The sequence below is a fragment of the Pongo pygmaeus genome, chromosome 5 (assembly GCF_028885625.2).
Source record: "Pongo pygmaeus isolate AG05252 chromosome 5, NHGRI_mPonPyg2-v2.0_pri, whole genome shotgun sequence".
In the NCBI taxonomy this organism is placed as follows: Eukaryota; Metazoa; Chordata; class Mammalia; order Primates; family Hominidae; genus Pongo; species Pongo pygmaeus.
In genome coordinates, this window is record NC_072378.2 from 88,308,215 (window position 1) to 88,334,871 (window position 26,657).

The 26,657-nt window shown below is 35.2% G+C and overlaps 1 protein-coding gene across 3 annotated transcripts in view; it reads right to left on the minus strand.

Annotated features, from left to right (window-relative positions):
• RNGTT (RNA guanylyltransferase and 5'-phosphatase) overlaps positions 1-26,657 on the minus strand; it is a 358,579-nt gene that overhangs the window by 169,753 nt on the left and 162,169 nt on the right. For 2 of the 3 annotated variants that reach the window (XM_054491099.2, XM_063666408.1), the window contains one exon: positions 23,528-23,596. The exons of the other annotated variant lie outside the window; for it this stretch is intronic. In XM_054491099.2, the coding sequence (XP_054347074.1) occupies positions 23,528-23,596 (69 nt within the window). The remainder of the gene's footprint in view (positions 1-23,527; positions 23,597-26,657) is intronic. 3 annotated transcript variants of the gene reach the window in all.

Sequence of the window (26,657 nt, forward strand, 5' to 3'; positions counted from 1 at the left end):
GCAGCATGAAGTGAATATGAGCAAAAACACAGGAGTAGAAAAATATAGGATGTGCTAAAGGAGAGGCAAGTCTCCCAATTCAGTGTGTGCATTAGGGAGGGTGGGGTCATATTATGAGAAAAATACTTAGGAAGGAAAAATTGCTAAGTGTCTCAATACTAGTATTTTTTAATTATCCAAGTCAAATTGCATTCTAACAAATTTTTAATTTAATTTTTAAAATTAGATATGGAGTCTTGCTATCTCGCCCAAGCTGGAACGCAGTGGCTATTCACAGGTGCAGTCATAGCACTGCAGCCTTGAACTCCTGAGTTCAAGCAGTTCTCCCATCACAGCCTCCTGAGTAGCTGAGATGAAGGGTGCAATCCATTGCACCCAGCTCAAACAGATTTTTATAAATTATTTAAAACTGCAAAAATCATAATCACAGGATTGCTTATTTCAAACAGAAGTCCATACAATGACGATTCGATATAACTTAAGTTTTGCTAAGAAAGAAAAAATCATTGGAATTGATAGGAAACATGTTTTAACTGTGCCACGTGTAAGAAAATAATGCATATTATTTTCCCTCAAGTTTTGTATTGACGCATGAGTAAGTATAAAATCAAATATATAATTTTTCAGTGGAAATTTTCTTCCATATATTTGCCCTGAGAGATTTATTTAGGTAACATACATGCTTCAGAATAATCACAAATAAATCTCTTTAGACTGGCTTTCAATATAAGTTTTTTTGGAATGTTGAAACTGCAACATTTTCCCATTGTCAACCCATTAATGAAGAGAATCTGATAAAATATAGTCATTTTCCTAGTAAAGCTTATTTGACAGAAAAGTCACAGGCCTTTAAGTAACAGTGGCTCATTACAGTAGTAAAGGGTCAAAAAAAGTAAGGGGAGAAAGGAGTGTCAGCAAGAGAGAATAGGCTCAAGAAAAAGAGTAAGTTTGTGTAGCTTGAAACACACTATGCACATCCAACCGCATTTGCAACCTCTGCCAAGGAAATTTCATACTTACAGACAAATCATCGTTTAGTTCCGTTTCCTACTTGTTTATAGTAAGTGACTACAAGACCACTTAGAAACCAATATCAATCTAAGTTATTAAATCTAGAAAAGTTGAATGATGGTATACTTTTAAAATATCTCCTAATAGGTACCTAATGATAAATTCTAAAAAGCTTTAATATGTAATTTTATTTGTATAATAGATATTATATATTATTCACATTCTCTTGCCTGGAAATCAAGACCCAATTTTGTCTAATAAGAAAACAACATGTATCAACTCTTCTGTTTTTAGACAGCAATAATTCAGAAACTTAAGTAACTCCTCATCTCTTTGCACACCAAATCATTCATATTAATTTGGAATACTAGACTTGATATTATTAGGAATTTCAAAGCACCTTTATGAAAATTAATGATTACAAAATTTTAGAAAACGGGGCCAGGCGCAGTGGCTCACGTCTGTAATCCCAGCACTTTGAGAAGCCAAGGCGGGTGGATCACCTGAGGTCAGGAGTTCAAGACCAGCCTGGCCAACATGATGAAACACCATCTCTACTAAAAATGCAAAAATTAGCTAGGCATGGTGGCGCATGTCTGTAGTCCCAGCCACCTGGGGGACCAAGGCAGGAAAATTGCTTGAACCTGAAAGGCGGAGGTTGCAGTGAGTCGAGATCACACCACTGCACGCCAGCCTGGGCAATAGGGTGAGACTCTGTCTCAAATAAAGTAAGTAATTAATTAATTTAGAAAATGGTGTTTTAAAAATACTGTAGTTCCCAGTTATTGAATGTAGATTCAACAATGACACAGATTCTATGAGTAAAATATATTGAAATACCCATTAGAATGTAATTCTACTTCAGAAAAAATCACATCAATTTTGTGCCTATAAAACACCTAGTAAAATGCTCAAATACTTGAATAAAATAATTAAAAATACAAAATTTCAAAACTTACTACAAAAATATCTGTCTCAGGTATACTTAATTTAAAAATGAAATATCTGAGATTATGAAATAAGCTAACAATATTTATGAAAGATTATATAAATCACTACCAAATAATCCCTTTTTCATGATCCCCAAAATAATAAGAGCAAATATATTACAAATACAGAAACTGAATAAGCCTTTTAGAAATAAATATTTATGATTTATCAAACTTGAAATACAGAATCTTGCTGAACTATAAACAAGGATATAAAAACACCATTCTACATGTTCTTGTGTATAGTCAGGGTAATATAATTCAATTTACCAGCATGTATCTAGGTTAAAATAATTATCAGAGCTATAGTTAACTGATAAATACAATACTTAGTTTATAGAAATAAATCTGATTGTATGAGGTAAGCTGTCAAAAAAAAACTGGGGATATATTAGGTGTAAACGTAATTACCAATATAACCCAAGATATCCATTGCCATCTTAAAGTAAAAAACATAATAAATGTAAACGTCAGGCAGCAAAATAAGATGCTTAAGAAAGTGTTGACCAGATGAGAACAGAACCTGGCTTAGAGGTAGAAGATGCCCATATGCCAAAGAGAAGTCTGTAAAACTAAGGTGGACAGGAAGCTAACTGGAGGTATACGTGATATATATTTGTGGTGTAAAGCACTGGTTCTCAACTAGGGGAGATTTTGCCTCCAAGGGATATTTGGCAATGCGTGGAGACATTTTTGGTTGAACAAGAGGTGGGGAGGGGGTGCTACTGCCATCTAGTGGTTAAAGACTAGATATGCTACTAAACATCCTACAAAGCACAGGGCAGCTGCCCACAACAAAGAATTGTCTAGCCCAAAATGTCAATGGTGCCAAGGCTGAGAAACCCTGATGTAAATGAAGCTAGCATTAGTAACGGCAAAGGAGCAACATATTTAGTCCCTCTTTGCCTCTACTAACGTAATTATTTTAAGCAAGTTCAAAGTGGGCTTTATCTATCTCATTTGTAAAAATGCAATAATAGCATTTTGCTTGCCTAAAACAGGATATCTAGACCAGAGATATCTAAAAACACCTTGCAGGCTTATGTTATTCTATTATTTCCACTAGTAAAATGTGAGTAGTTATCACCAGGTTCTACAATAAAACTTGAGACATAATGCCTTCTTCACAAAGATCACATCTGAAGCTAAGAAAGATCCCTGTCCTCACTATAATATTAGTTTTATTACAGCATTTATTTTTAAAGAAAACTTTAGAAATCCTAGACAGTAATGCTACTAGAGACACTAAAACAATGGAATCAATTATGAACGCACATTCTTCAAGAATCTGTTATTTGCCTTTTCACTGTTATACATTATACAGCATCCACTCCTCTAAGACTCCAAATACACTTACAATGAAAATTACTCCCAAATCTTCATCTTTCATCCTAACTTTCTCCCAAATAAAAGTATGTCAGGCACTGGCTTATTCATTAGTATCCTAAAGGCAGCCTAAAGTTTTAAATCTAAAACTGAATCATTTATATTCTTAAACAAAAAACTAGTTCATCTCCATTCTGATTTCCATTTCTGATTAACATAATGCTCCTAACCAGAAAGGTTCAAAACTCTCGAATCATCTTTGATGCGGTCTCTACCAATTCCATATTCCACCAATTATCTCTATTACTTTTTCACCCAGGCTATTGTGATCAACCTAACTGTTATCCCTATTACCAACAGGCCCTATCAAATACAACTGATCCTGAATCCATCTGGTTAGATGGTTTACTGAAAATAATACAAGCTTCTCAACCTAACAACCAAAGACCACCTCCCCCCGCCCACTTACCTAGCCTTATTCATCCTCTCTAGTTTTATCCCCTACTATGCCCTTTACACAGAATAATAAAGGCAGTAATAACTTCTAAGGGCTAACATCGACTGAGTTTTCACTTTTCACCAGTTACTGGTTTGAGTGTTCTTAAATCACTTTATTCTCAAAATAGCTCCATGAGGTAGTTCGATCTAACATAGTACCCTTTTGTCATGGATCACAAAACAGAGTCATAAAGAAATTGGTAGAAAAGATATTTGAACCCAAGTATTTTATTCCAGATTCCAAAATATATACTAACTACCACATTGTACGGGGTGAATGGAAAGACAAAAAGGAGCACACCATACACAAAAATCAACTCAAATGGATTAAACATTTAAACACAAAAATGGAAACTGTAAAACTCCTAGAAGAAAACAAAGAAAAGCTTCTTGACACTGGTCTTGGCAACTATTTTCTGGATATAACACCAAAAGCACAGGCAACAGAAGCAAAAATAGACAAGTGGGACTACATCAAACTAAAAACCTTCTGCACAGCAAAAGAAACAATGAACAAGGTGAAACGTCAACTATGAAATGAGAAAAAAATAATCTGCAAACTATACATCCACAGGGGTTAATATCCAATATATAAAGTCATACAACTCAATATTAAAAATACAAATAACCTGTTAAAAATGGGTAAGGGCCCTGAATAGACACTTCTCAAAACAAGAAACGTAGATGGCCAACAGACCTATTGAAAAGCTGCTCAGCATTTCTAATCAGCAGGGAAATGCAAATCAAAACCTCAATAAGACAGCACTTCACATTTACGAGGATGCCTATTATCAAAAAGGCAAGAAATAACAAGTGTTGTCAAGGATATGGAGAAAAGTGAACCCTTGTATACTGTTGGTGAGAATGTAAATTGGTACAGCCCATTAGTGAAAACAGTATTGGGGTTCCTCAAAAAGTTAAAGACAGAACCACCCTATGATTCAGCAATCCCACCTCTGAGTATGTATCTGGAAGTACTGAAAACAGGATCATGAAGAGATATCTGCTCTCCCATTCACTGCAGCTTTATGCACAATAGCGAAGATATGGAAGCAACTTAAATGCCCTGCGATGGATGAATGGTTAAAGAAAACATGGTGTACATATAACAGAATATTATTCAGCCTTACCCCCAGAAAAGTAATTTCTGCCATTTGTGGTAATGTGGTTGGAGCTGGAGAGCACTGTACTAAGCAAAAATAAGCCAGAAAGAGAAATACTGCATGATCTCACTTATACATGGAATCTCAATTAGTCAAACTCATAGAAGCACAGATTAGGATGGTTGCTGCCTGGAAATGGAAGGAACTAGAAATGGGATGACGCTGGTCAAAGCGTACAAAAATGGCAGGTAGACAGAGATATCAGATGTTAATTAGCTGAAATGTAGTGATTATTTCACAATGTATATCAAAACATCAAGCTGTATGCCCTAAATATATACAATTTCTATACGTCAAAAAAGTTAAATTGTCACAAAATATAGAATTTAAAGAAAAAAGACAAAATGGTTAAGATATCTGTTCAAGTATATTCAAAAGCCCTATAAATTTATGAATCTATAAATCTAAGAAAATATGGAGAAAGCAAAGAAATCCACAGTCTAAAGCAGGGTTCTTTAACAGCAATACTACTGACATTGGGGCAGTTGACTCTTTGTTGTGGGGGCTGTTCCGTGCAATGTAGGAGGTTTAACAGCATCCCTGGCCTCTATGGGCCAATCAAAATAATAAAAAATATCCCCACATATTGTCAACTGTTATTTGGGAAGTAAAATCATGCCAGTTGAGAAGCACTGATCTAAAGTATGCATTCATTCTTTTTTTTTAAACCAGTATCTATTGATCAACTGCTAAGCCTGTGTCAACCTCTGTGCTAGAGGCCAGTAAGATAAAGATAATGGGGGTTTCAGACAAATAATAAGCAGTTACAAAAAACTGTGAAGAATTTCATGAAAGATGAAGTTCACAGTGCTATAATAGCTGAGAAAATGAAATGTAACACAGTCAAAAAGATAAAAAGAAGTTTCCCAGGGGAAGTAAAATTTAAGCTGAGAATTATACAGGCAATAAGAATGAGTTAAGTAGCCAGAAGAGAAAGTACGGTGAATCTGAGGAACTAAAACATTCAGATTGCCTACATGTACAACACAGTACTTAATATTCACCCTACTGTTATAAGCACTAAAAATATCACTGTGAATGAGACAGAGATGGTCTCTGTCTTCATGGTACTTACAGTCTAGTAAGAGAAATGGTAATTTTTAAAATAACTAAAAATTAATACATGTTAAGTGCTTTGAGGCCAATGGGAATACTGTGGGGGCGCAGGGGAGAGTCATGCTCACCTAGACAACCAGGCTTCCTCAAGGAAGCACATCTGACTTGATAGTTGAAGGATAAATGGGAGTAATATAGAAAAGAAAATAGTTTCAGGCAGAAGAAATAGCACGTATAAATACATATTCTTTAGAGACTATTTCAGTTTGTAGCTCTTACAAAATGAATTGCTCTGTCAGTAGAAAGAGCCACTAAAGTTATCACTGAACTTTGACAACAAAAGGAAAATCAATTTTCTGACCCTACATAGACAAAATGTGTGCTTTTAAATATTTCCTTCTAAAATGCGTAATTGCTATAAGCATAAGGGATAAGAAATATCAATTAATAAACCCTATCTTTTTGCTGTGATTCCAATATATCTCCCTAGATGCCTAAATCAAAGCGCTAACAAAATAGACATTAAAAATATACCCGGACAAACTCTGAAAAGCAAAGTATAAAATAATATGCTACCTTTTTGAAAAAGTGGAATGAAAATAAGAATGTATTCACACGTTTGTATTTGCTTCTATATATATAAAGAAACTAGGGAAGAAGTATGAGAGGGAGATTTTCTTCTATGTATTTTTTAAATACATGTTAAAATTTCTGAACCACGTGATTGTATTATCTAGTTTAAAAATTAAAATTACACCACTGTAAAATGACAATTTTAAAAATCTACCATTAATGTTTCAACATTAAACATAAGTTATTAATAAAAAGAACTATCCCTAATTCATTAAGTGTTTAATACGTATCATTTATATGAGAACTGATTTGGTATTCTGTATACTTACCCTCTAGGAATTCACCACTTCTTTCATTTTTGTGAAGTCCTTATTTATATTTATTTCCCCTTTCTCTGCTACCAATATATCATCATTAGCAATTCCTTTTAGTTGTACAGATATATCTATATCTAGCTGAGACTGATTACAAATTATGCATCTGTAGCTGTTTATTTTGCCAACAAAATTCAAAAAAAAGTAAATATTTATTTTAAAAACTGAAAATGATGTTTTCCTTTTTCTTCCTTACACAAAGCAAGCTAAGAATATTTTGCTGTGCTCTAAAAGTTGAACAAGGAAAAAAAAATAAAATAAGGTATATTTTCTTTCTTGGCACTTTGCTATTACAATTCCTTGGAAAATTATATTTTTCAATAAAAGTAACACATTTTGAGAAAAGATAGAATGACACTTTTGCAGCCTGCCAGAAAACAGAGCCCTTCTTCAATTGAAGACCTATCAAAATATGCAAGCAAATGTCATGGAAACAGAAGCTCTCACCATGGTAACATCCTTGCTACAGAGGAAAACCATTCTAATTTGTCACGTACTTCAAGACAAGGCATTAGGCTAATTCCAATTTTCATTTTACAATCTATCCATAACATTCAATATACCTGGCAGTAGTAAAGATTTAATAAAAATATTAATATTTCAAAAGAATGCAATATTAAAATCAAAGCTGACTCTAAATTTCTATGCAAACTGATGAATACCAGATACATAAAATCAAGCTGACCCACCTTATAGGAAAATCAAAATAGTGATGAAAACATTAAAAAACAATTATATCTCTACTACTTGAAAGTAAGTAACTCTAGACTCAATAGAAACAATTATGTTTTACTAACCATAGTAGAGTTAGTGGGTACAACAAGAAAAGCCATTTTTCTAAATATAAAACAAAAATACTTTCATCAAGATTTTTATTCTTACTTCAATTATACAATCCACTATTCTGTTTTTATTTCATAGTGATAGATTAACGGCATACAATTCTTGTCTAGAAACATAGTTTCTCCAGATGATAAAAGTAAAATCAAAGCTGATCTTTCAAAAGGTTAAAAATTAATGTTATTTCCACATGTAAAACTGTAATATGCTACATAAATCCACACTAAAATCTACTTATAAAAGCTAGTAAACAAATAAGATTTCATTTTACTACCAACTTTGTAAATTAAACAATCTAATAGCTATCATGTAAAAGATCAAATACCTGCATATTAAAATACCAAATCATCACGTTAAAATATTCATTTTTAAGTGACGAATGGCCAAAAATTAGCAATTCAAAATGGAAATGTAATCACAGAACTGAAAACCGTATAGATAGGAGTCTAATAAAACATAGTTTATTATAGAAGCTGATAATGAGATGGAAAATTCAATTTGATAGTGGTTCTTTTTAAAAATGATCATTTCTGTTTGATGAAAGCTTGAACCTTAAATCTTAGAAAGAAAATAGGTTTATATTGAAAATAAACAGATAATTTTTTCCTTTTGAAGAAAATACCAAAGTTTTTCTCAAATATTTTTTTGTCAAGTATAGGTTACATTTCAAATTTTTTTAAAACACTGTGCTACAGACTGATGTTTGTGTCCCTTCCAAAACTCCTGTGTTTAAATCCTAACCCCTTCATGTGATGGTATTAGGAGGTGGGGTCTTTGGGAGGTGATTAAGTCAAGAGGATTCTGCCTTCATGAATGAGACTCCTACCCTTAGAAAAGAGACCCAGGAAAGCTCCCTTGCCCCTTCTGCCATGTGGGACACAACATGAGCCAAGAAGCAAGCCTTCACCACACAACTGAATCTGCCAACACCTTGATCTTGGACTTCCCAGCTTCTAGAACTGTGAGAAATAAATTTCTGTTGTTTATAAGCCACTCAGTTTATGGTATTTTGTTACAGCATCCCAAACTGACTAATTGACTCTTTATATTATTGTTTATATCACTGTTTGTGAATAATATAATTAAGCCACCTTTAAATAAAAAACATTAAAGTTATTTTTGAATCAACAGCAAAACACACAAGGAAACCAAAAGGCAAAATGTGATAAAGAAAAAAGTAAACTGGCTCCAAATCTAATGTTGGTTTCCTGAGAAATGTTGGTTAACCTGAGAACAAGGAGAAAGCACTAGAGATTAAGGAAGATCACTCAATATGGAAAGAAGAAAAGATTGGGCCGGGCGTGGTGGCTCATGCCTGTAATCCCAGCACTTTGGGAGGCCAAGGCTGGCAGATCACAAGGTCAAGAGATCCAGACCATCCTGGCCAACATGGTGAAACTCCATCTCTACTAAAAATACAAAAATTAGCTGGGTGTGGTGGTGCAGGCCTGCAGTCCCAGCTACTCAGGAGGCTAAGGCTGGAGAATTGCTTGAACCCAGGAGGCGGAGGTTGCAGTGAGCCCAGATCGCGTCACTGCACTCCAGCCTGGGCAACAAGAGCGAAACTCCATTTCAAAAACAAAAAAAAAAGGAGTGAAGAAAAGATTGGAGGGAGGCAAGAATGGATGCTGTAAGACTGGTTAGGATGCCACTGTAGTGGTTCCAGCAAGAGGCAATGAATGACAAACTGGATTAGAGTAGTAGCAGTGACAACAGAGAAAAAAGGGAATAATTTAAGAGCTACTTAAAAGATAAAGAAAGACTTGGAGATGAAGGAAGGGGACAGTGCCAAAGATGACAGCTAGATTTCTGATTTAAGTAACTGCATTTAGTAACTGAGGTGGAAATGCTGGAAAAGAACCAGTTTGTATGTCTGCTTATTTGATCATTTCAGGAAGAGAGACAGAGTTTGTCTTTGATATGCAAATGCTTCTCAACTTACAATGGCATTACTATCCACAGAAAAATCATAAGTCAAACCATCATAAGCTGGGAACTGTCTGTATTGTGCTTCTGATGTTTTTGAGAAATTCAAAAGGCGGTATCAGAGTGGGCAATAAGATAACCAAATTTGGGGCTTACATAGAAATCTGAAGTCTGAGTAACATGCTGATAAAAAAGAACTAAAGTCATAGGTATGGATGAGATTATTAGAAAAAGAGTAGGGCATGAGAAAGAATGAAATCTGGTGCGCTGAGCCCCGAGAAACGCCAAACTTCAATGGCTGGTAGAAGACGAAGAGCTCGAAAGGGACCGCAAAGAATGGCAAAAGACTAGGAGGAATCAGGAGCATGTGGTGCCACAGAAGCCATAAAAGAAAGTATTTCAAGAAAGAGTGAACAGAATATAGACTAACACTAAATGGTCCAGTAAAAAAGGGTGAAAATTATCTTGATTTTTCAATGAAAGGAGATGACTGGCGACCTTTCAAAAAAGTAGTTGATTCAAACATCATTTACTTAGCAGCTAAAGCCCTTTTTAAAACATAATCTCATCTACAAACACAATATATAAAAGTAATATTAGTAAATCAGCAGCACTGCAATGGAAACAGAATGCTGACCTAGTAACCTATCCCTCCATGCAGTCACCTGAGGCACTTCACAGAAACCTAGAACATTGGAGTTTATATTTTTGAAACCAATGAGTGAACTAGATAACCTCTGATGTTCTATAATTCTGTAAATGCAATGTAATCTACTTTGTTTGAATCCAGGCTTTCATGATGATTAATGACTGCTCTGTGTCTTAGTCAAAATAAGATATTAGTGTACTTCTTTATAAACACAAATATCCTGAGCTTTATTTCCTTAATTAAACCACTGATTAACTTTTCCTTCTTATAAAAGTAATAAGTAAACTATGTCCAATTATGAATGTGTTACATGGTTATGTCTCTGAAAGTAGAATATTAAATCAAAAGCTAAACAATAAAACTTTCTCCTAAGCTGGTTTTTGGGAGTTTGTTCTCAATAGAATCATCATCTTAATATAGTATTTTTTATCACTATTCTTCAATAACTTGCTAGGATTCAAAATATCTTCTTTTTTGGCCAGGCACGGTGGCTCACACCTGTAATCCCAGCACTTTAGGAGGCCGAGGCGGGTGGATCACCTGAGGCCAGGAGTTCAAGACCAGCCTGGCCAACATGGGGAAACCCCATCGCTACTAAAAATTAGGCCGGGTGTGTTAATTACACTCACGCCTGTAATCCCAGCATTTTGGGAGTCCAAGGCCGGTGGATAACGAGGTCAGGAGATGGAGACTATCCTGGCCAACATGGTGAAATCCGATATCTACTAAAAATACAAAAATTAGCTGGGCATGGTGGGGTGTGCCTGTAGTCCCAGCTACTCAGGAGGCTGAGGCAGGAGAATCATTTGAACCCGGGAGGCGGAGGTTGCAGTGAGCTGAGATTGCGCCACTGCACTACAGCCTGGGCGACAGAGCGAGACTCCATCTCAAAAATAAATAAATAAACAAAATTAGCCAGGCATGGTGGGACAAGCGTATAGTCCCAACTACTCAGGAGGCTGAGGCAGGAGAATCGCTTGAACCCAGCAGACAGAGACTGCAGTGAGCCGAGGTCACACCACTGCACTCCAGCCTGGGCGACAAACCAAGACTCTGTCTCAAATATGTAGATATCTATAGATATATCTTCTTGTTTCAACAGTACTAACATCTTCTACCCTTTATTCAACCTCAATTCACTCATTATAATTAATGTAACAGAGCAGAATAAACTTCTTGCTAAGTTTTAAGTAACTAGCACCAAACACAGTTGGGCCAAGGAGTTTTTTCACAAGTAGATCCACAAGTAATCCTCATCATCTTTTGCCATTGATTTGCCTTTGGAATATTTCTGTGGTACCAGAGGATGGATAACAGGCTTTGCCTGCACTTCATCAGGACTTGTTCTCCACTTTATATACACTCACCCTTTCAGATCACTAGGCTGATCACTCAACTATCCCTTTCTTGATTTACTTGAATTGTTGGCTAATAGGAACCAATAGATGCAACACCACACTATAAAAAGTTTCAAAGATTTTAGGATAAATGGTAGACCAAACATGTATTTATACCTGCTTTGATATAAAACCTCACTAAAGGTGAGAGTTACAGAAAAAAAGAGGTATCAACAGAAAGGGAAAACAAAAATAGGAGACGGACAATAGCAGAAAAAAAAAACCACAGCAATGTAATTTTAAAAGATAGAAAGTACAGAAGTTAACACAGCATACAGCAAAGAAAACCAAATACTAAGTACATGCAAAGAAGGACGCCAATGCAAGTCATTCCTGGTGCAGTGCCCCAGAAAGGATTGAGTCATATAAATAACAGGTAACCTAGAAGGCTGCCAGGGGATAAAGGTAAGGCACAGGACATAAAACAGGGAGACCAGGGAAAGTCTATAGAAGGACCACTAAACCTCTAGCTTCTCTCCTCCACTGCTGGCAAAAGGTAGGAGATATGTTTATTCTGTGAAGAAGCTGAAGGCAGAGCTATGGTGGAGAAGATTCAAAACAGAAGAGAAAAACCGAAACTGCCAGGTTAAGTGAAAGTTTACCCAAGAGTGGACCCTAGCTCCTCTACCTTCTCTACTCCAAGAAGAGTAACAGCAGGCAAGAGACTGAAGGATTGACCTCCAGACAGGTTAAAAGATTTTCAGGGAAAATAACTACACGTTATAAAATTTGTATATCCTCCAATTTAAAAATAAAAGAAAAATTTATACACATTTTGACATTATTTTTAAAATGCAGATTACCTCTAATATACTATATTACTTTTCTCATAACAATGTATTACTTGCCCTGCACTTAATTATTAAAGCTGAGTTCATCAAAAAGTTTTAGACTTCCCCAGAAGAAAAATTTTGAAATGTTGGCAAATTTTACTTAAAAAGTTCTTGGCCTGATTAAGGGTCCTAAACTTCTCATTTAAAACTTGCTCTTAATAGGAAGTCTAAGAAAGAAAGGTAATTTACAAATCTTACAAAGACAGAATCAGAAATTACACTGGGTATTAAGGTCTACAGCTATCCGTTGGAAACGTCTTATTAAGCTATAACTTCGGTGGGCTGAAAGACGGCCACCTAGAGATATCAGGAATGCGTTACATTATATGGGAAAAGAGACTTTGGTGGTATGATTAAATTAAGGCCATTCAAGGGCAGGGGAGATTATTCTGAATTACCCAGATGAACCCTAAATGCAATCACAAGTACCTTTTTTTTTTTTCAATTTTTTTTCAATTTTTTTTAAAAACAATTGTCACCAAGGCCTGAGTGCAGTGCCACAATCACAGTTCATTACAGCCTTGACCTCCCAGGCTCAAGCGATCCTCCTACCTCAGCCTCCCAAGTACTACAGGTGTGTGCCACCATGCCTGGCTAATTTTTTTCATTCTTTATAGAGATGGGGTCTCACTGTGTTGCCCAGGCTTATCTCAGACTCCTGGGCTCAAGTGATCCGCCCACCTCGGCCTCCCAAAGTGCTGGGACCTCCAGATCTGTAAGGGAAGAAATGTATGTTGTTTTAAGCCATCAAGTGTGTGGTAATGTGTTAAAGTAGCCATAGGAAACTAATATAGTAACTAGCTAGTACCATCATGTTTTCTACATTTTATTTTATTTATTTATTTTTTTTTGAGACAGAGTCTGGCTCTGACGCCCAGGCTGGAGTGCAGTGGGGCAATCTCGGCTCACTGCAAGCTCCGCCTCCTGGGTTAACGCCATTCTCCTGCCTCAGCCTCCCAAGTAGCTGGGACCACAGGCGCTCACCACCACACCTGGCTAATTTTTTGTATTTTTAGTAGAGACAGGGTTTCACCACATTAGCCAGGATGGTCTCAATCTCCTGACCTCGTGATCTGCCCACCTTGGCCTCCCAAAGTGCTGGAATTACAGGCGTGAGCCACCATGCTTGGCCCAGGATTTCTATCACATCAAAATACCACCACTATTATTATATTTTTCTTTAAATTAGTTCACTCTAAAATCTAAAAAATATATATTTTAAATGGAAACTTTATAACAAATGGTATACCATTTATACTATACTAGAAAATGGTATTGCTTACCCTAAATAACCAGTAGTACTAAAATTAGAAAAGATAGAAATTAATCAATGATACTAAATTCTAGTAGATATGTTGCTTATTGAATAGTCTAAAAGTGGGCCTACACTCTTGTTGAAAAGGAAAGATCAGCAAGTTTTAGATATTAAAAACTAGAAATAGACTTTCTCCTTATAATCTGAAAGACTGAATAAAAACAAGAATGGGACTATATTTCTCATTGTATGATTCAGTGTCATCTGATGCCCTGTCCCTGGACCACCTAAAATCACGTCTCCTCTCACCACTGGAAGCCACATCTGTCTATAATCAACTCTCTTCTTACTTCCTCCTTACAAATAAGACCTAGTGCAGGTGAAAAGGAAAATTAAGGTGGTTCTTTTGAATATACAAACAGCAATCAGAAAAAGGCTATTTCACCTGGTGAAAAGGAAATTGATGACAATGTATAAGCACAAAAGAAGTGAGAAAAATCTTAAGTATTCTTTCTTTTAAAGTCATAAGGAGACTTTATGAGTAAGAATTATTAGAAAAATGTGTCTTAAACTCTGCTTTCTTTAGCAGAATATCATATAGTGTCTGATAATGTCATTCAACTTTATTTTAATAGAAACATATTTCCATTTTTTTAAAGAGGTAGAAAAGTCATAAATCTCTGCATAAGGGCTAAGTACAGGTTTAATCTGGGGCTTTGGCAAATCAAAAGTCTGAAAGTGGAATACACAAGACCACTCTCGTGATGGTGGCCTAAACTGAGGATAAACTAAAAATAGGAAAAAATCAGCCTTTGCAGGAGAATCTGAGGTTGAAATTGCAAAACCAAAATAAGGAAAAAATAACAAAGGCTACACAATTCAATATAATGAAATTTTGCATTTGAGAGAGAAAATTGCCTCCTGCTACCCGAATGGATTTATGCGAAACTGGAGCCTATTCTGGATGGCACAGTTAATATATATTTATACTTAGAATACCCTTTAGAATATTTACCAAAAATATAGTAGGAATGTAAAATAACCACTGAATTAACTAGGATGGGTAGACATGTGATTATGTACCAACATCCTTCTTACAGCCAGATGCTATTTTAGAAATTAACCATCCAATTAAAGAGCACACCAAAAATATGATGAAAGGTATATATTAGTGATAAAAACTAAGAGAATTAAAGTTGGTAACATGTGCTTTTAAGAAATAAAGAACTAGACAGAAAACGATCATGAGAAATTACAATCAGAAATAAAACATTAAGAAACAAAGACTGAAATCATTAAAATTTCATGGAAAATGAAAATGATGAACTAGATTCTTATAACTAGTATAGTACAGTGCTATGCCATCAATTAAACTGTTACCAAAATAGGTAGTTGTAAAACATGTTTCCTGAAATAAGTTATAAACGTAAACTAATCTAGAATCTGTTATAAATAAAATAAATCTGTTCTAATAAAAATAAGTTAATAGTTTTGGAAGAAGCTGACCATGTCCACTGATGAACAAAATGTGACCCTTTCAGAGACATTCCATATATTTTATAATCTTAACAACTTAGGAGATAAAAGATATAAAAGTGAAAAGTCTATTGAAATGATGGCAGGATGGCCAGGTGTGGTGGCTCATGCCTGTAGTCCCAGCACTCTGGGAGGCCAAGGTGGGCAAATCACTTGAGGCCAGGAGTTCAAGACTAGCCTGGCCAACAAGGTAAAATGCCATTTCTACTAAAGAATCACTTGAACCTGGGAACCATGGGTTGCAGTGAGCCGAGATTGTGCCACTGCATTCCAGCCTGGGCGACAGAGAAAGACTGTCTCCCCCACCAAAAAAATAAATGATGGCAGGAGAAAAAAAATCAATAGGAATACAGTCATGTAATAGTCATACTATCAAACTTCATAAGAAGTCTTGTTTATTTTAATTGTCTAACTTGCCATTTAAAACATAAATTATTTTTAGGAAACTAAAATAAAACAGTTTATTCTTTTATTAAAAATTCATTACTTAGTAGATTTTCACCAGATTATTGGCAGAAAGAAGGAATTTTCAAGTACTGATTTATATCATTTGCATTGATCATCATATGACCATAAGAGAATTTCAAAGTTAAGCTCTTACAGCCTCTACATTTTACAGATGAAAAACTGGAGAATCAAAAAGATATTCAGTGATGTCTGTTTGTTTGTTTGTTTAACCAGAGACCACTCCTAACCCACTGGGAAGTTTCTGAAGAGAATATGCAGAGGACAAAACTCATGTTATTGTTTTAGGGAAGAATGGTGTTTGGATTCTGAACTTGGCAAAGAAAAGTGGGAATTTAAAGAAAGCCACTGATAAGTTTTTTGAAAGGAAAAAAGATAACAGCATAAATTAGACTATACATATTCCTATGCAGCAAGGAAGATAAAATAGCTATAAATTTAAAAGGTATTTACCTACATTGTTAACATATAAAACCAGTCAAATCTGAAAGACTGGGGAAAACACAAAGATGCATTTTCATTCCTTTAACAAACAGTTTCTAAGACATACTGGGCTAAACACTATCCTAGACAATGGAGGTTTAAAAAGAAATAAGGAAGGAAAGGACTAATAACCTCAGATTATTTTGTGAGGCAAAAATATAACCACAGCCCATAGATTCTGTGAGGCAAAAATATAACCACAGCCCATAGATTTTGTGAGGCAAAAATATAACCAAAGGATAGCTTGTGAGGGGTAGCTAGAAACAGCAAGGCATCTTTAAAGAGAACCATTTTTGCTTTGAGAATAATCATTTAAGCAATCAGTTTTAGTTCTGAAGCAATTTGGCAACTAGTAACAATTTTTCAAGAGAAAAGATAGAAAAAGATATTGCTTCCAGCTTCATGAAAGCAAATCAATCTCCCACAAATCCTATGGAATGGAGAGCAATGAAGACACAGAGTGTGCACAGGAATCTAAGATCTCATCTCTCTTAGACTGGTGGCCTCAGAATGAGACCAGCTGCTACCAAAGAACTGAAAAATCTCCATATCAGAGAAGTAGAAGGTACAGGTTGATGATCAGGACCTAGACTGTCATGGAAAGAAAGATCTAATTCTAGACAAAGGTGTATCACTTCTGACCAAGCTGCTATAAAAGTCATGATAGAGAAATAGTTATTTAATGTAAATATGTATGTGTCAATTTTGTTTAAAGAGGTTTAAGATTAAATATTCATGACTAAGGTGATATGAAAGAAACCTAGCAACTACCTTTTCAACTCTTTATACCCTAAAATACTACCATCAGACTAACAGGTGTGGCTTAAAAACACCTCTCTTCAACACTATCAACATAGAGGGCTGAAGGCAGTAAATGCACAAAAAATGGTTTCCATCTACAAACTCAGTAGCATTTCACCGTTCCAGAAACTGGAGTCTGGAATCAAGACCCCTTGAATAGGACACGTTTAATAACTCGAAGCACGTAACACAGGGACAGAAAACCAAACACCACATGTTCTCACTCATAAGTGGGAGCTGAACAATGAGAACACATGGACACAGGGAGGGGAACATCACACACTGGGGTATGTGGCGGGGGTGGGGGGCTAGGGGAGGGATAGCATTAGGAGAAGTACTGAATGTAGATGACGGGTTGATGGGTGCAGGAAACCACCATGGCACGTGTATACCTATATAACAAACCTGTAGGTTCTGCACATGAATCCCAGAACTTAAAAGTATAATTTTTTTAAAAAAAAAAGCAAAAAAAAAAAAAGGCAAACAAACAAACAAAAAACAAGAAACAAACAACTCAAAGCACAATTTTAAAAGGGAAGAACATCGAAATAAAAAAAGGGACCCTTGCAATACTGCAATGCACTATGATTTGGAAGGGGAAGGAGTGTAGGAGCCTGCCTATTGCATCTGAATAAAGAAATGTAACCTTATTTTGTTCTGCAAGCTGGAGAAGAAAAATCTATCATTACACAGAGAATTACAGTTCAACTGAAGATCACAAATGAATCATGTACAAAAGCCATGAGCACATACAAGAAATGGGAAACAATAAATCAATATATCTATACCTGCACTGTCTACTACACACATGGCCACTGAGCACTTGAACAGTGGCAAGTCCAAGACATGCTGGAAGTGTAAAATTCTCACTGGATTTCAAATACTTAGTACAAAAATAATAATTGTTTTTATATTGAGTAAATGTTGAAATGATAATACTTTTGATATAGTGGTTTAAGTAAAATATATTATTAAAATTAATTTTACCACTTTTTTTTCTTAATGTGGCAACCAGAAACATTTAAAGTATATATGTGGATCATATTTGTGTTACATGTTACATTTCTATCAGTCAGTACTGGTCTCCCCCATATGAGGGTTTCTTCCATAATATAATTTTACTAGGTCAAAAAACAGGGGTAGACTGGAAAGATAATACAGATACAAAGAGCAGTTAAGAAGCTACTGAAATAGGTTGAGTATAAAACAATTTGAGCCAAATCTGACATGATCTTCTTTAAATAAGGAATAAATAGCAAGGACAACCCAAAAAGACAAAGTGATGAGCCACTTAACAGACTTCAGTGATTGTTTGAAGATTGGTTGTCCCTAGTAGAAATGTATAATATGAACGCAGAAATAGAGTACTAGAAGCAAAACAAAAGGCATGGGTTAAAGGTTGATTTAACCAAAACAGCTATAGCCATAAAAAATACACTTTTCTCTATGAAGAGAAGGAAAGGGGGATAGAACTACCTTAGAAGACAAGTATAAAGACACCCATCCAAAAGGTGGAAGAGGTTGAGAAAGCCAGTGTCTTAGGAAGCTTATTACAAATAGAGAATTTAAGTACAATTATTCTCTTCTTTTTAGTTCTATTGTCTAATATTGCTATCAGTTATAACTTACAAGATAAAGTTTTTAAAAATACAAAATTGAATATGTAAACTAAGAGTAGATCTAAAACTTCTGGAAATTTCTGACATTTAGACAGGTAGTCCTGAGCTAAGTTTATTGTACCTTTTCCCTAATTCTCTAGTATATATAAGAAGATGATTTAACATTGCAAACACATTAATTTTCTCCAAATTAATCTAAATTCAAAGGCATTCCAATTAAACTCCTAATAAAAATTGCTAGGTAACATCACATACAGATTCTGAAACTTACATGTTAAACAAAATGTCTGTAAATATTTAAGAACGTCCTGGCAAACAGGGAGGCTTGATTTATTACAAGATAATCAAGATTATACCAAGTTGCACAGAACTACACAAACACAATAAAAAATTTGGGGCTAAGTCAGAGCCATAAAATTGTAGAACAGATTAGAGACCACTGAGAATAACATGTTCAGTTTACAGCTGAAACAAAAGCTCCATAAGTATAAGGACCAGTTTGTACAGCATTAGGTTTTCAAGATCACTCAAATCAAAAAAGCAAAAAAGATAAAAGTCAAAAAAGTAGGGAAATCTATCAGAGAAGAAAGGTAAAAGGGATTTCCTGGATGAAATAGTGAAAAGAAACTCTAAGAAGAAAAGGCTATGCAGCAGGACTAAAGAATGGAAGGCTTCAGAAAGAACACCTTCAAATGAAAAATGGATCTTATATATTTGACTGCATTGAAAAAAATTAAACAGTTCTTTTGGAGAGTTTAAAGAAAGAAATATTAATAATTATAATAACCAAAAATATTCCTAATGCTAGGTGACAAGACTTTTCTAAAAAAGAAAATATAATTGTATACTATTTGACTCAGATAGGAACAATATTTATGTCACCATAAAAATATAAAAATTGAATATTAATTTGACCAAATACGTGATGTAATTACAATAGGATGACAGAAGGAGAAAGGGGTGTGGAGGGGGTTAGTGGAATTAGAGGGCTCAATCCTATTCTTCCACAGTACAAAGTAAGCAGATCACGTATAAAATACAAAACCAAAAAAGAACAGCATAGACTGTGTAGAACTGTAGAAGTAAAAGCCAAAAAAAAAAAAAAAAAGGAAAATAATTGCCTCCTAGGAGTAGTACTTAGGGTGCAGAAAAAGGTAAGAGACTGTTTGGAAAGAGACTGTTCTATTTTTCAGTACAAATCACTCATTTAATTGATTTTTTAAAATCATGGATAGGCATTACCATGGATTATGTGCAACTTACATAATTTTTTCAACAATAAAAAATATTACCTTCATTATTCTGAATATACAAAAATGAGAAAAATTGGCCGGGTACAGTGGCTCATACCTGTAATCCCAGCACTTTGGGAGGCTGAGGCAGGTGGATTGCTTGAGCTCAGGAGCTTTAGACCAGCCTCGGCAACGAGGCAAAATCCCGTATCTACAAAAAATACAAAAATTAGCAAGGCGTGGTGGTGCGCGCCTATAGTCCCAGCTACTTGGGGACCTGAAGTGCGAGGATTGCTTAGACCCAGGAGGTCAAGGCTGCAGTAAGCCATGTTTGTGCCACTGCACACCAGCCTGGACAACAAAGTGAGACGCTGTCTCAAAAAAAAAAAAAAAAAAAAAAAAAGGGGGGGGGGAGAAAAATGAACTGTAAGAAATAAGGTAGCAGAAATCCTCAAGAAGCAATTATACCTAGATCCAAAAGTATGCTTAAAAAATTATATATATCATGATCAAGTAGCATTTATCCCAGGAATGCAAGGATGGGTCAACATGAGAAAAATCAGTGTAATTTACTACATAAATGGTGTAAAAATGAAAATGACATGATAACCTTAATAAATACCGAAGAGGCATCACTGCCTTAAAATTAATGCCTTAAAAGGTGTTAAAGCCCAAAACCTATTTATGATTTTAAAAAGAATTATTGGAAGAACAGAATCAGAAATTTCTTAACACAATAGAGGATATCTAACAGAAATCTACCACAAACATACTTAATGGAGAAAATTTAGTTACATTCCCTTTGAGGTTGAGAAGAGGGTATAAATGTCTTCTCCCTCATGTAACTAGAACTAATACTTAATTCAATACTAGAGGTCCTGGTCAATGTGTAAAATTAGACAATGATGAGAACTAACAGAATTCAACAGGATTGTTGAATCAATAAAAGAAATCAATAATGTGGCAGTGTACTAGAAGTAGCAATAAAAAAAAAACAAGACACGATTTACCACAAAAGCAGAAAATGACAAATATTTAGAAGTTACCATAACAATAATAAAAAACTTAAACTCAATTACAGAACAGAAAAAGACCTGAAAAAAAAAGCCATAGCATTCATTGAGAAAGTGATTTAACATTGCAAACATATCAATTTTCTCCGCGTTAATCTAAATTCAAAGATGTTCCAATTAAACTCCTAACAAAAATTTCTGGGTAGCATGACAAATTGATTCTGAAACTTTTATGTTAAACCAATTGTCTACAAATATTTAAGGTAATGCTGGCGAACAGGGAGACTTGACTTAATGCCAGATATCAATTACAAAGTCATTGTAATAAAGTGTGGTTACGCCCCGGCGCGGTGGCTCACGCCTCTAATCCCAGCACTTTGGGAGGCCAAGGCAGGCGGCTCACCTGAGATCAGGAGTTCAACACCAGCCTGGCTAATGTGGTGAAACCCCGTTTCTACTAAAAATACAAAAAAATTAGCCGGGCATGGTGGTGTGCACCTGCAATTCCAGCTACTCAGGAGGCTGAGGCAGGAGAATCCCTTGAGCCCAGAAGGCAGAGGTTGCAGTGAGCCAACATTGCGCCATTGCACTTCAGCTTGGGCAATAAGAGCAAAACTCCATCTCAAAAAAACAAAAAAAAAACAAAAAAAAAAGTATAGTTACTAGAAAGGGAACAGACTGACAAATCAACTGCCTATACTAGACATCCAAGAGAGACTCACTTACTTGTCAGGCCATTTTTCCTACATATGCAATATATGTACAGATCTGAACCATGAGTTTCACACACTGAAATTTTCTGAATTTATTGTTATATTTAGACTTTCCTTTTTTCAGTCTAGGGAGACTGGAATATATTAGAACTAAAAGATTCAACTTTAATTTTCCTAAAATAGTATTTTCTTCCATTTCCATCCCTAACCTCTACTGCTCCTCCATCTCCTCCTCCCTCAACCACAGAAGATAAGATTTTTCTGTTCTCTGTTTGGCAATGGGGGCTAGAAGACAGACAGATGCCAATCACATATCACATTGTCTCTAAATTTGCATTTTAGCAGAGATTTATTATACACGTAAAGATATAATGCTTTACATGCATAGGTTGAATAAGCCTTCTGGGAAATGCTTAGGACCAGAAGTGGTTTGGATTCTGATTTTTTTCAGATTGGGGAATATCTGCATTATATATACTTAACAGTTGAGCATCCCTAATACAAAAATCCAAAATGCTCCAACGAGCATTTCCTTTGAGCATCATGCTGGTGCTCAAAACATTATGAATTTTATAGCATATCAGTCTTTGGATTAGAGATACTCAACCTGTACAGTATTTAATATACTGTGTTCAAATTATTAGTTCCCTTTCTTTTACCCCAGGCACCCAGTCTGATGTCTCCATATATAAATTCTCAACTAGCTTATACTCTAATTACTAAAAGAAGAGTTGGTGAAGAAAAAAAGCAGCATATGATGAGGTGGTTGCACACGAAATAAACTCTTTCCTATAGAGTAAGTAGCTCTCATACTTGAACATGCGTTAGAATCACTTGGAGAACTTGTCAAAACACAAACTGCTAAACTCCATCCCCAGAGTTTCTACTCAATAGGTGTGGGGCTGAGCTGCATCTGTGAAACTTCCTGGGTGGTGCTAATCCTCCTCTACAGGCCACATTTTGAAAAACACTGCCCTACAGAACATGGGTTATCAAGTAGGGCCAATTATGTTCTCTGAGGAAACTGGGCAATATCAGACTATATTTTTGGTTGTCACAAATGGGAATAGGGAGCATGCTCCTGGCATCTATACTCCTGGCATCTAGTAAGTAGAGACCACAGATGCTGCTAAACATCCTACCATGCACAAGACAGCTCCCACAGCAAAGAATTATCTGGCCCAACACATCAGTGGTTGAGGATGAGAAAACCTGCTACAGAGTAAAATACAACTTACTTCAAATATATGATTCGACCATTAAGTTGGTAAAAGTTCTTCAGTGCATTTCAAAAATTTAACATGGAAAAAATATTCAAAAGTTTTATTTTTTGTCAAGTAGTGACAAGGTTTGAATTTTACTCTACAGTAAACTACAGCAAAATGAAGTTTTAGAGAGATTAATACATAAAAGTATACCAAGTTACAAAAGGAAATAAACATTTATGTAATGTTATTGGTAGAGAATTATTTTTTAATAACTAATTATATTAAAAGACTGGTTCCTTTGAAATGTAATGACCAACAATGCTTATTTCTTAAGCTGAGTGAAAAACAGATAGGTGCTCATTTTAGTATTACATGTATTTAGATATAAATAAAATCTTTCATAATGAGCAATTTGTTTTAAGGAAAAGTAGCAATCACAGCAGTAATCAATCCCAAGTAAATAAGTTTGAGGCATATATGTGTATGTGTATGTATATGTATATCTGTGTACACACACACACAAACACACAGACAAATGAACACACACACACAGACAAATGAACTTACTCCAGTAGGCTGAAAAATAAGTCCATCCATTTCATGGCTCACTTCTTTGGCAAAATTTCCTTCAAGTAGCTATAAAATAAATACACATGTATTCTTTAAAAATACAGTAATCATTTTAAAAGTATTTAAACTTCTTGCTAAGCTTTATAAAAACTTCTTAATATATAAGTTTTAAGAACTGAAATACAAAATAAGAGAAAGAGATAGGTCTAAAGGAATCTAAGTTAATACATCGTAAGATTTGAATACACACACACACACACACACACACACACACACACACACACACAAATTTCCATTCCTTGGCAGGCTAGATATTCTAAACAATAGTCCTAACTACAACAACCAAAATAATGAATAAAGCACTGAAAACATATTTTTAAATGTATTCCTAAGCCAGCACAAAAGGAAGAAAGACATAGAAGCAAAAACAAAGTGAAAGTAGAAACTCTGGAAAGTAATAGATAAAAGGAATAAAAAATAAACACACACAAAAACAGGAGAAGCAAATAAATACTTGGGGACAAGAATTTGTAACTACAAACTAGCTCAAACATGAAGATTATAGTCCAAAGCTACAAACTTGCTTGGGGGCAAGAATTTGTAACCACAAACCAGCTCAAACATGGAGATTATAACCCAAAAATACATTGTGTTTTCCAAGAACCCTTAGAGAATGTTTTTAATCTTACTTTGGGCTTTTTTGTGTCTTTTTTATATTTTTCCAAGCAGAGAATTTCATTGCAAAGAATACACAGTAAAAAATACAACTAACAGTTTTTTCAATGCCATATCAACAGAGTTATAGACCCTATACCCTCTAATTAATTCTGACTGATTACATAGTTTTAATGTATCTCTTTCACAGATTTTTATTATTTTGAAGAACTCAACATGTATATCACTGATAGAGGCCTGAAACATGAATTTCTGCATTTTGGGGAAGAAAACAAAACATACTTTCACAGAGCCAGGTGTATTAGTTCATTTTCACACTTGCTAATAAAGACATACCCAAGACTGGGTAATTTATAAAGAAAAAGAAGTTTAATGGACTTGCTGTTCCACATGGCTGGGGTGGCCTCACAGTCATGGCAGAAGGTGAAGGAGGAGCAAAGGCATGGTCTTACATGACAGCAGGCAAGAGAATGAGTGTCAAGCAAAGGGAGAAGCCCCTTATAAAAGCATCAGATCTCATGAGAACTCACTATCATGAGAACAGTATGGGGGGACATAACCCAACAAATCAATTACTTCCCACCAGGTCCCTCCCACAACACCAGGTTATCTAGACTCTGGCCAATTAACAGAAAATTCAGGATAGTTCTAGGATTCAAATATGTCTTCTAAATTTTTGGATATGCTGTGTGTTACACATCACAATCACACACTCTTTTTTATCACAATCACACACTCTTGAAAGCACTATGCTTAAGCTTACAAGATTTGCTTTCCAAAAGCAACAACCAAAACTTCAAGTACATATTTCATTTGCAATTAAAATCTGTGATTCTCTTCCCAAACCGTGACTTCATCTTCTCTGCCATTTCATCCTTCAAAATCTGTAATTTCTCTAAACTGAGAGCAGTTCAAATTTGAGTTTAAAAATCTATATTTCCTTAAAATTTTAATGTTCCTTTCTGACACTGAGACAGAAATTAGATCAGTAATTGCCAGAGGCTTAAGGGGTAGTCTTTAATGAGTTTCAGTTTTGAAAGATGAAAAAGTTGGCTGGGCATGGTGGCTCACACCTGTAATCCCAGCAATTTCGGAGGCCGAGGCGGGCAGATCACGAGGTCAGGAGTTCAAGACCAGCCTGTCCAATATGGTGAAACACCATCTCTACCAAAAAATACAAAAATTAGCCAGTGTGGTGGCACGCGCCTGTAGTCCCAGCTACTACTCACAAGGCTGAGGCAGGAGAATCACCTGAACCCGGGAGGTGGAGGTTGCAGTGAGCCAAGATTGTGCCACTGCACTCCAGCCTGGGCAACAGAGTGAGACTCCATCTCAAAAAAAAAAAAAAAAAACACGAAATTCATAGCATTTCTGCTGAGCAATGATGCAATAAGAACCAAATACCACAATAATCTCTTTTTTCAAAAAAAAAAAAAAGTTAAAAAAATGTAACCTTTAATCTTTCATTTGCTCTACTTGTATTGTAGCTACATCATTTATGACAAGTTAACATGGTAGTTTCCATTCTTCAACCAAACTTCTCAAATTCATGTAATGGACCATGCCTGTATATAAAGTATAAAGTAACAATAAAAAATAGCCAGTTAGCAAGACTCTACATAACATGATTCTACCTGCTGCAGAAATGAAAGTAATTTCATTTTTTATTCTACTCTTTTTATAAATCAGAGTATTTAAAGGACTGAAAATTCATGGGTCAAAATAAGAGCTCCTCTGCATTACTCTAGACACATAATATTTATGATATCACCTATCATGTATCAAAGACCTACAATGGAGTGTTGTGCTTGGTACTTAACATATCATTCAAAATACATAACTCCTCATGAGATTGTATTCTCAAGTTTCGAATTATTCTTCAATTTGCCAGAAAAGGAAACTGAGGTCATCAGACATAAGCAACTAGCTTTAATTCAGAGAGTAAAGTAAAATCACTCAAAACAGATTACATCAGACTTTAACTAAAAATAAGGAGATAACTAAATAAAGTCTTATGACTCTCTGAAACAAATGCCCCAAAGATTTCTGCAAGTTCCTAAATATATAGGTCCTCCAATAGCCACTTAAATTTTATAGACTTGGCCAGACACAGTGGCTTACACCTGTAATTCTGGCACTTTGGAAGGCTGAGGCGGGGGACTGCTTGAGGCCAGGGGTTCAAGACCAACCTGGCCAACACAGCAAGACCCCATTTGTATATTTAACAAAAATTTTATAGACTTTAAATGCATTATAGAATATACTATATGAACAAAGTGAATATGAAGGGAGATAAAATTCTTGATGGAAAAAAGGTTTTCTAAGAATAGAGATGAAATCTAAAAATGTTATTAATATTGTATACTTTATATTAACTGATTTATATATTCATATGAGATCATATATGTAATGTGTTTATTAAATTAGAAATACTACCTTTTGTCTATTTACA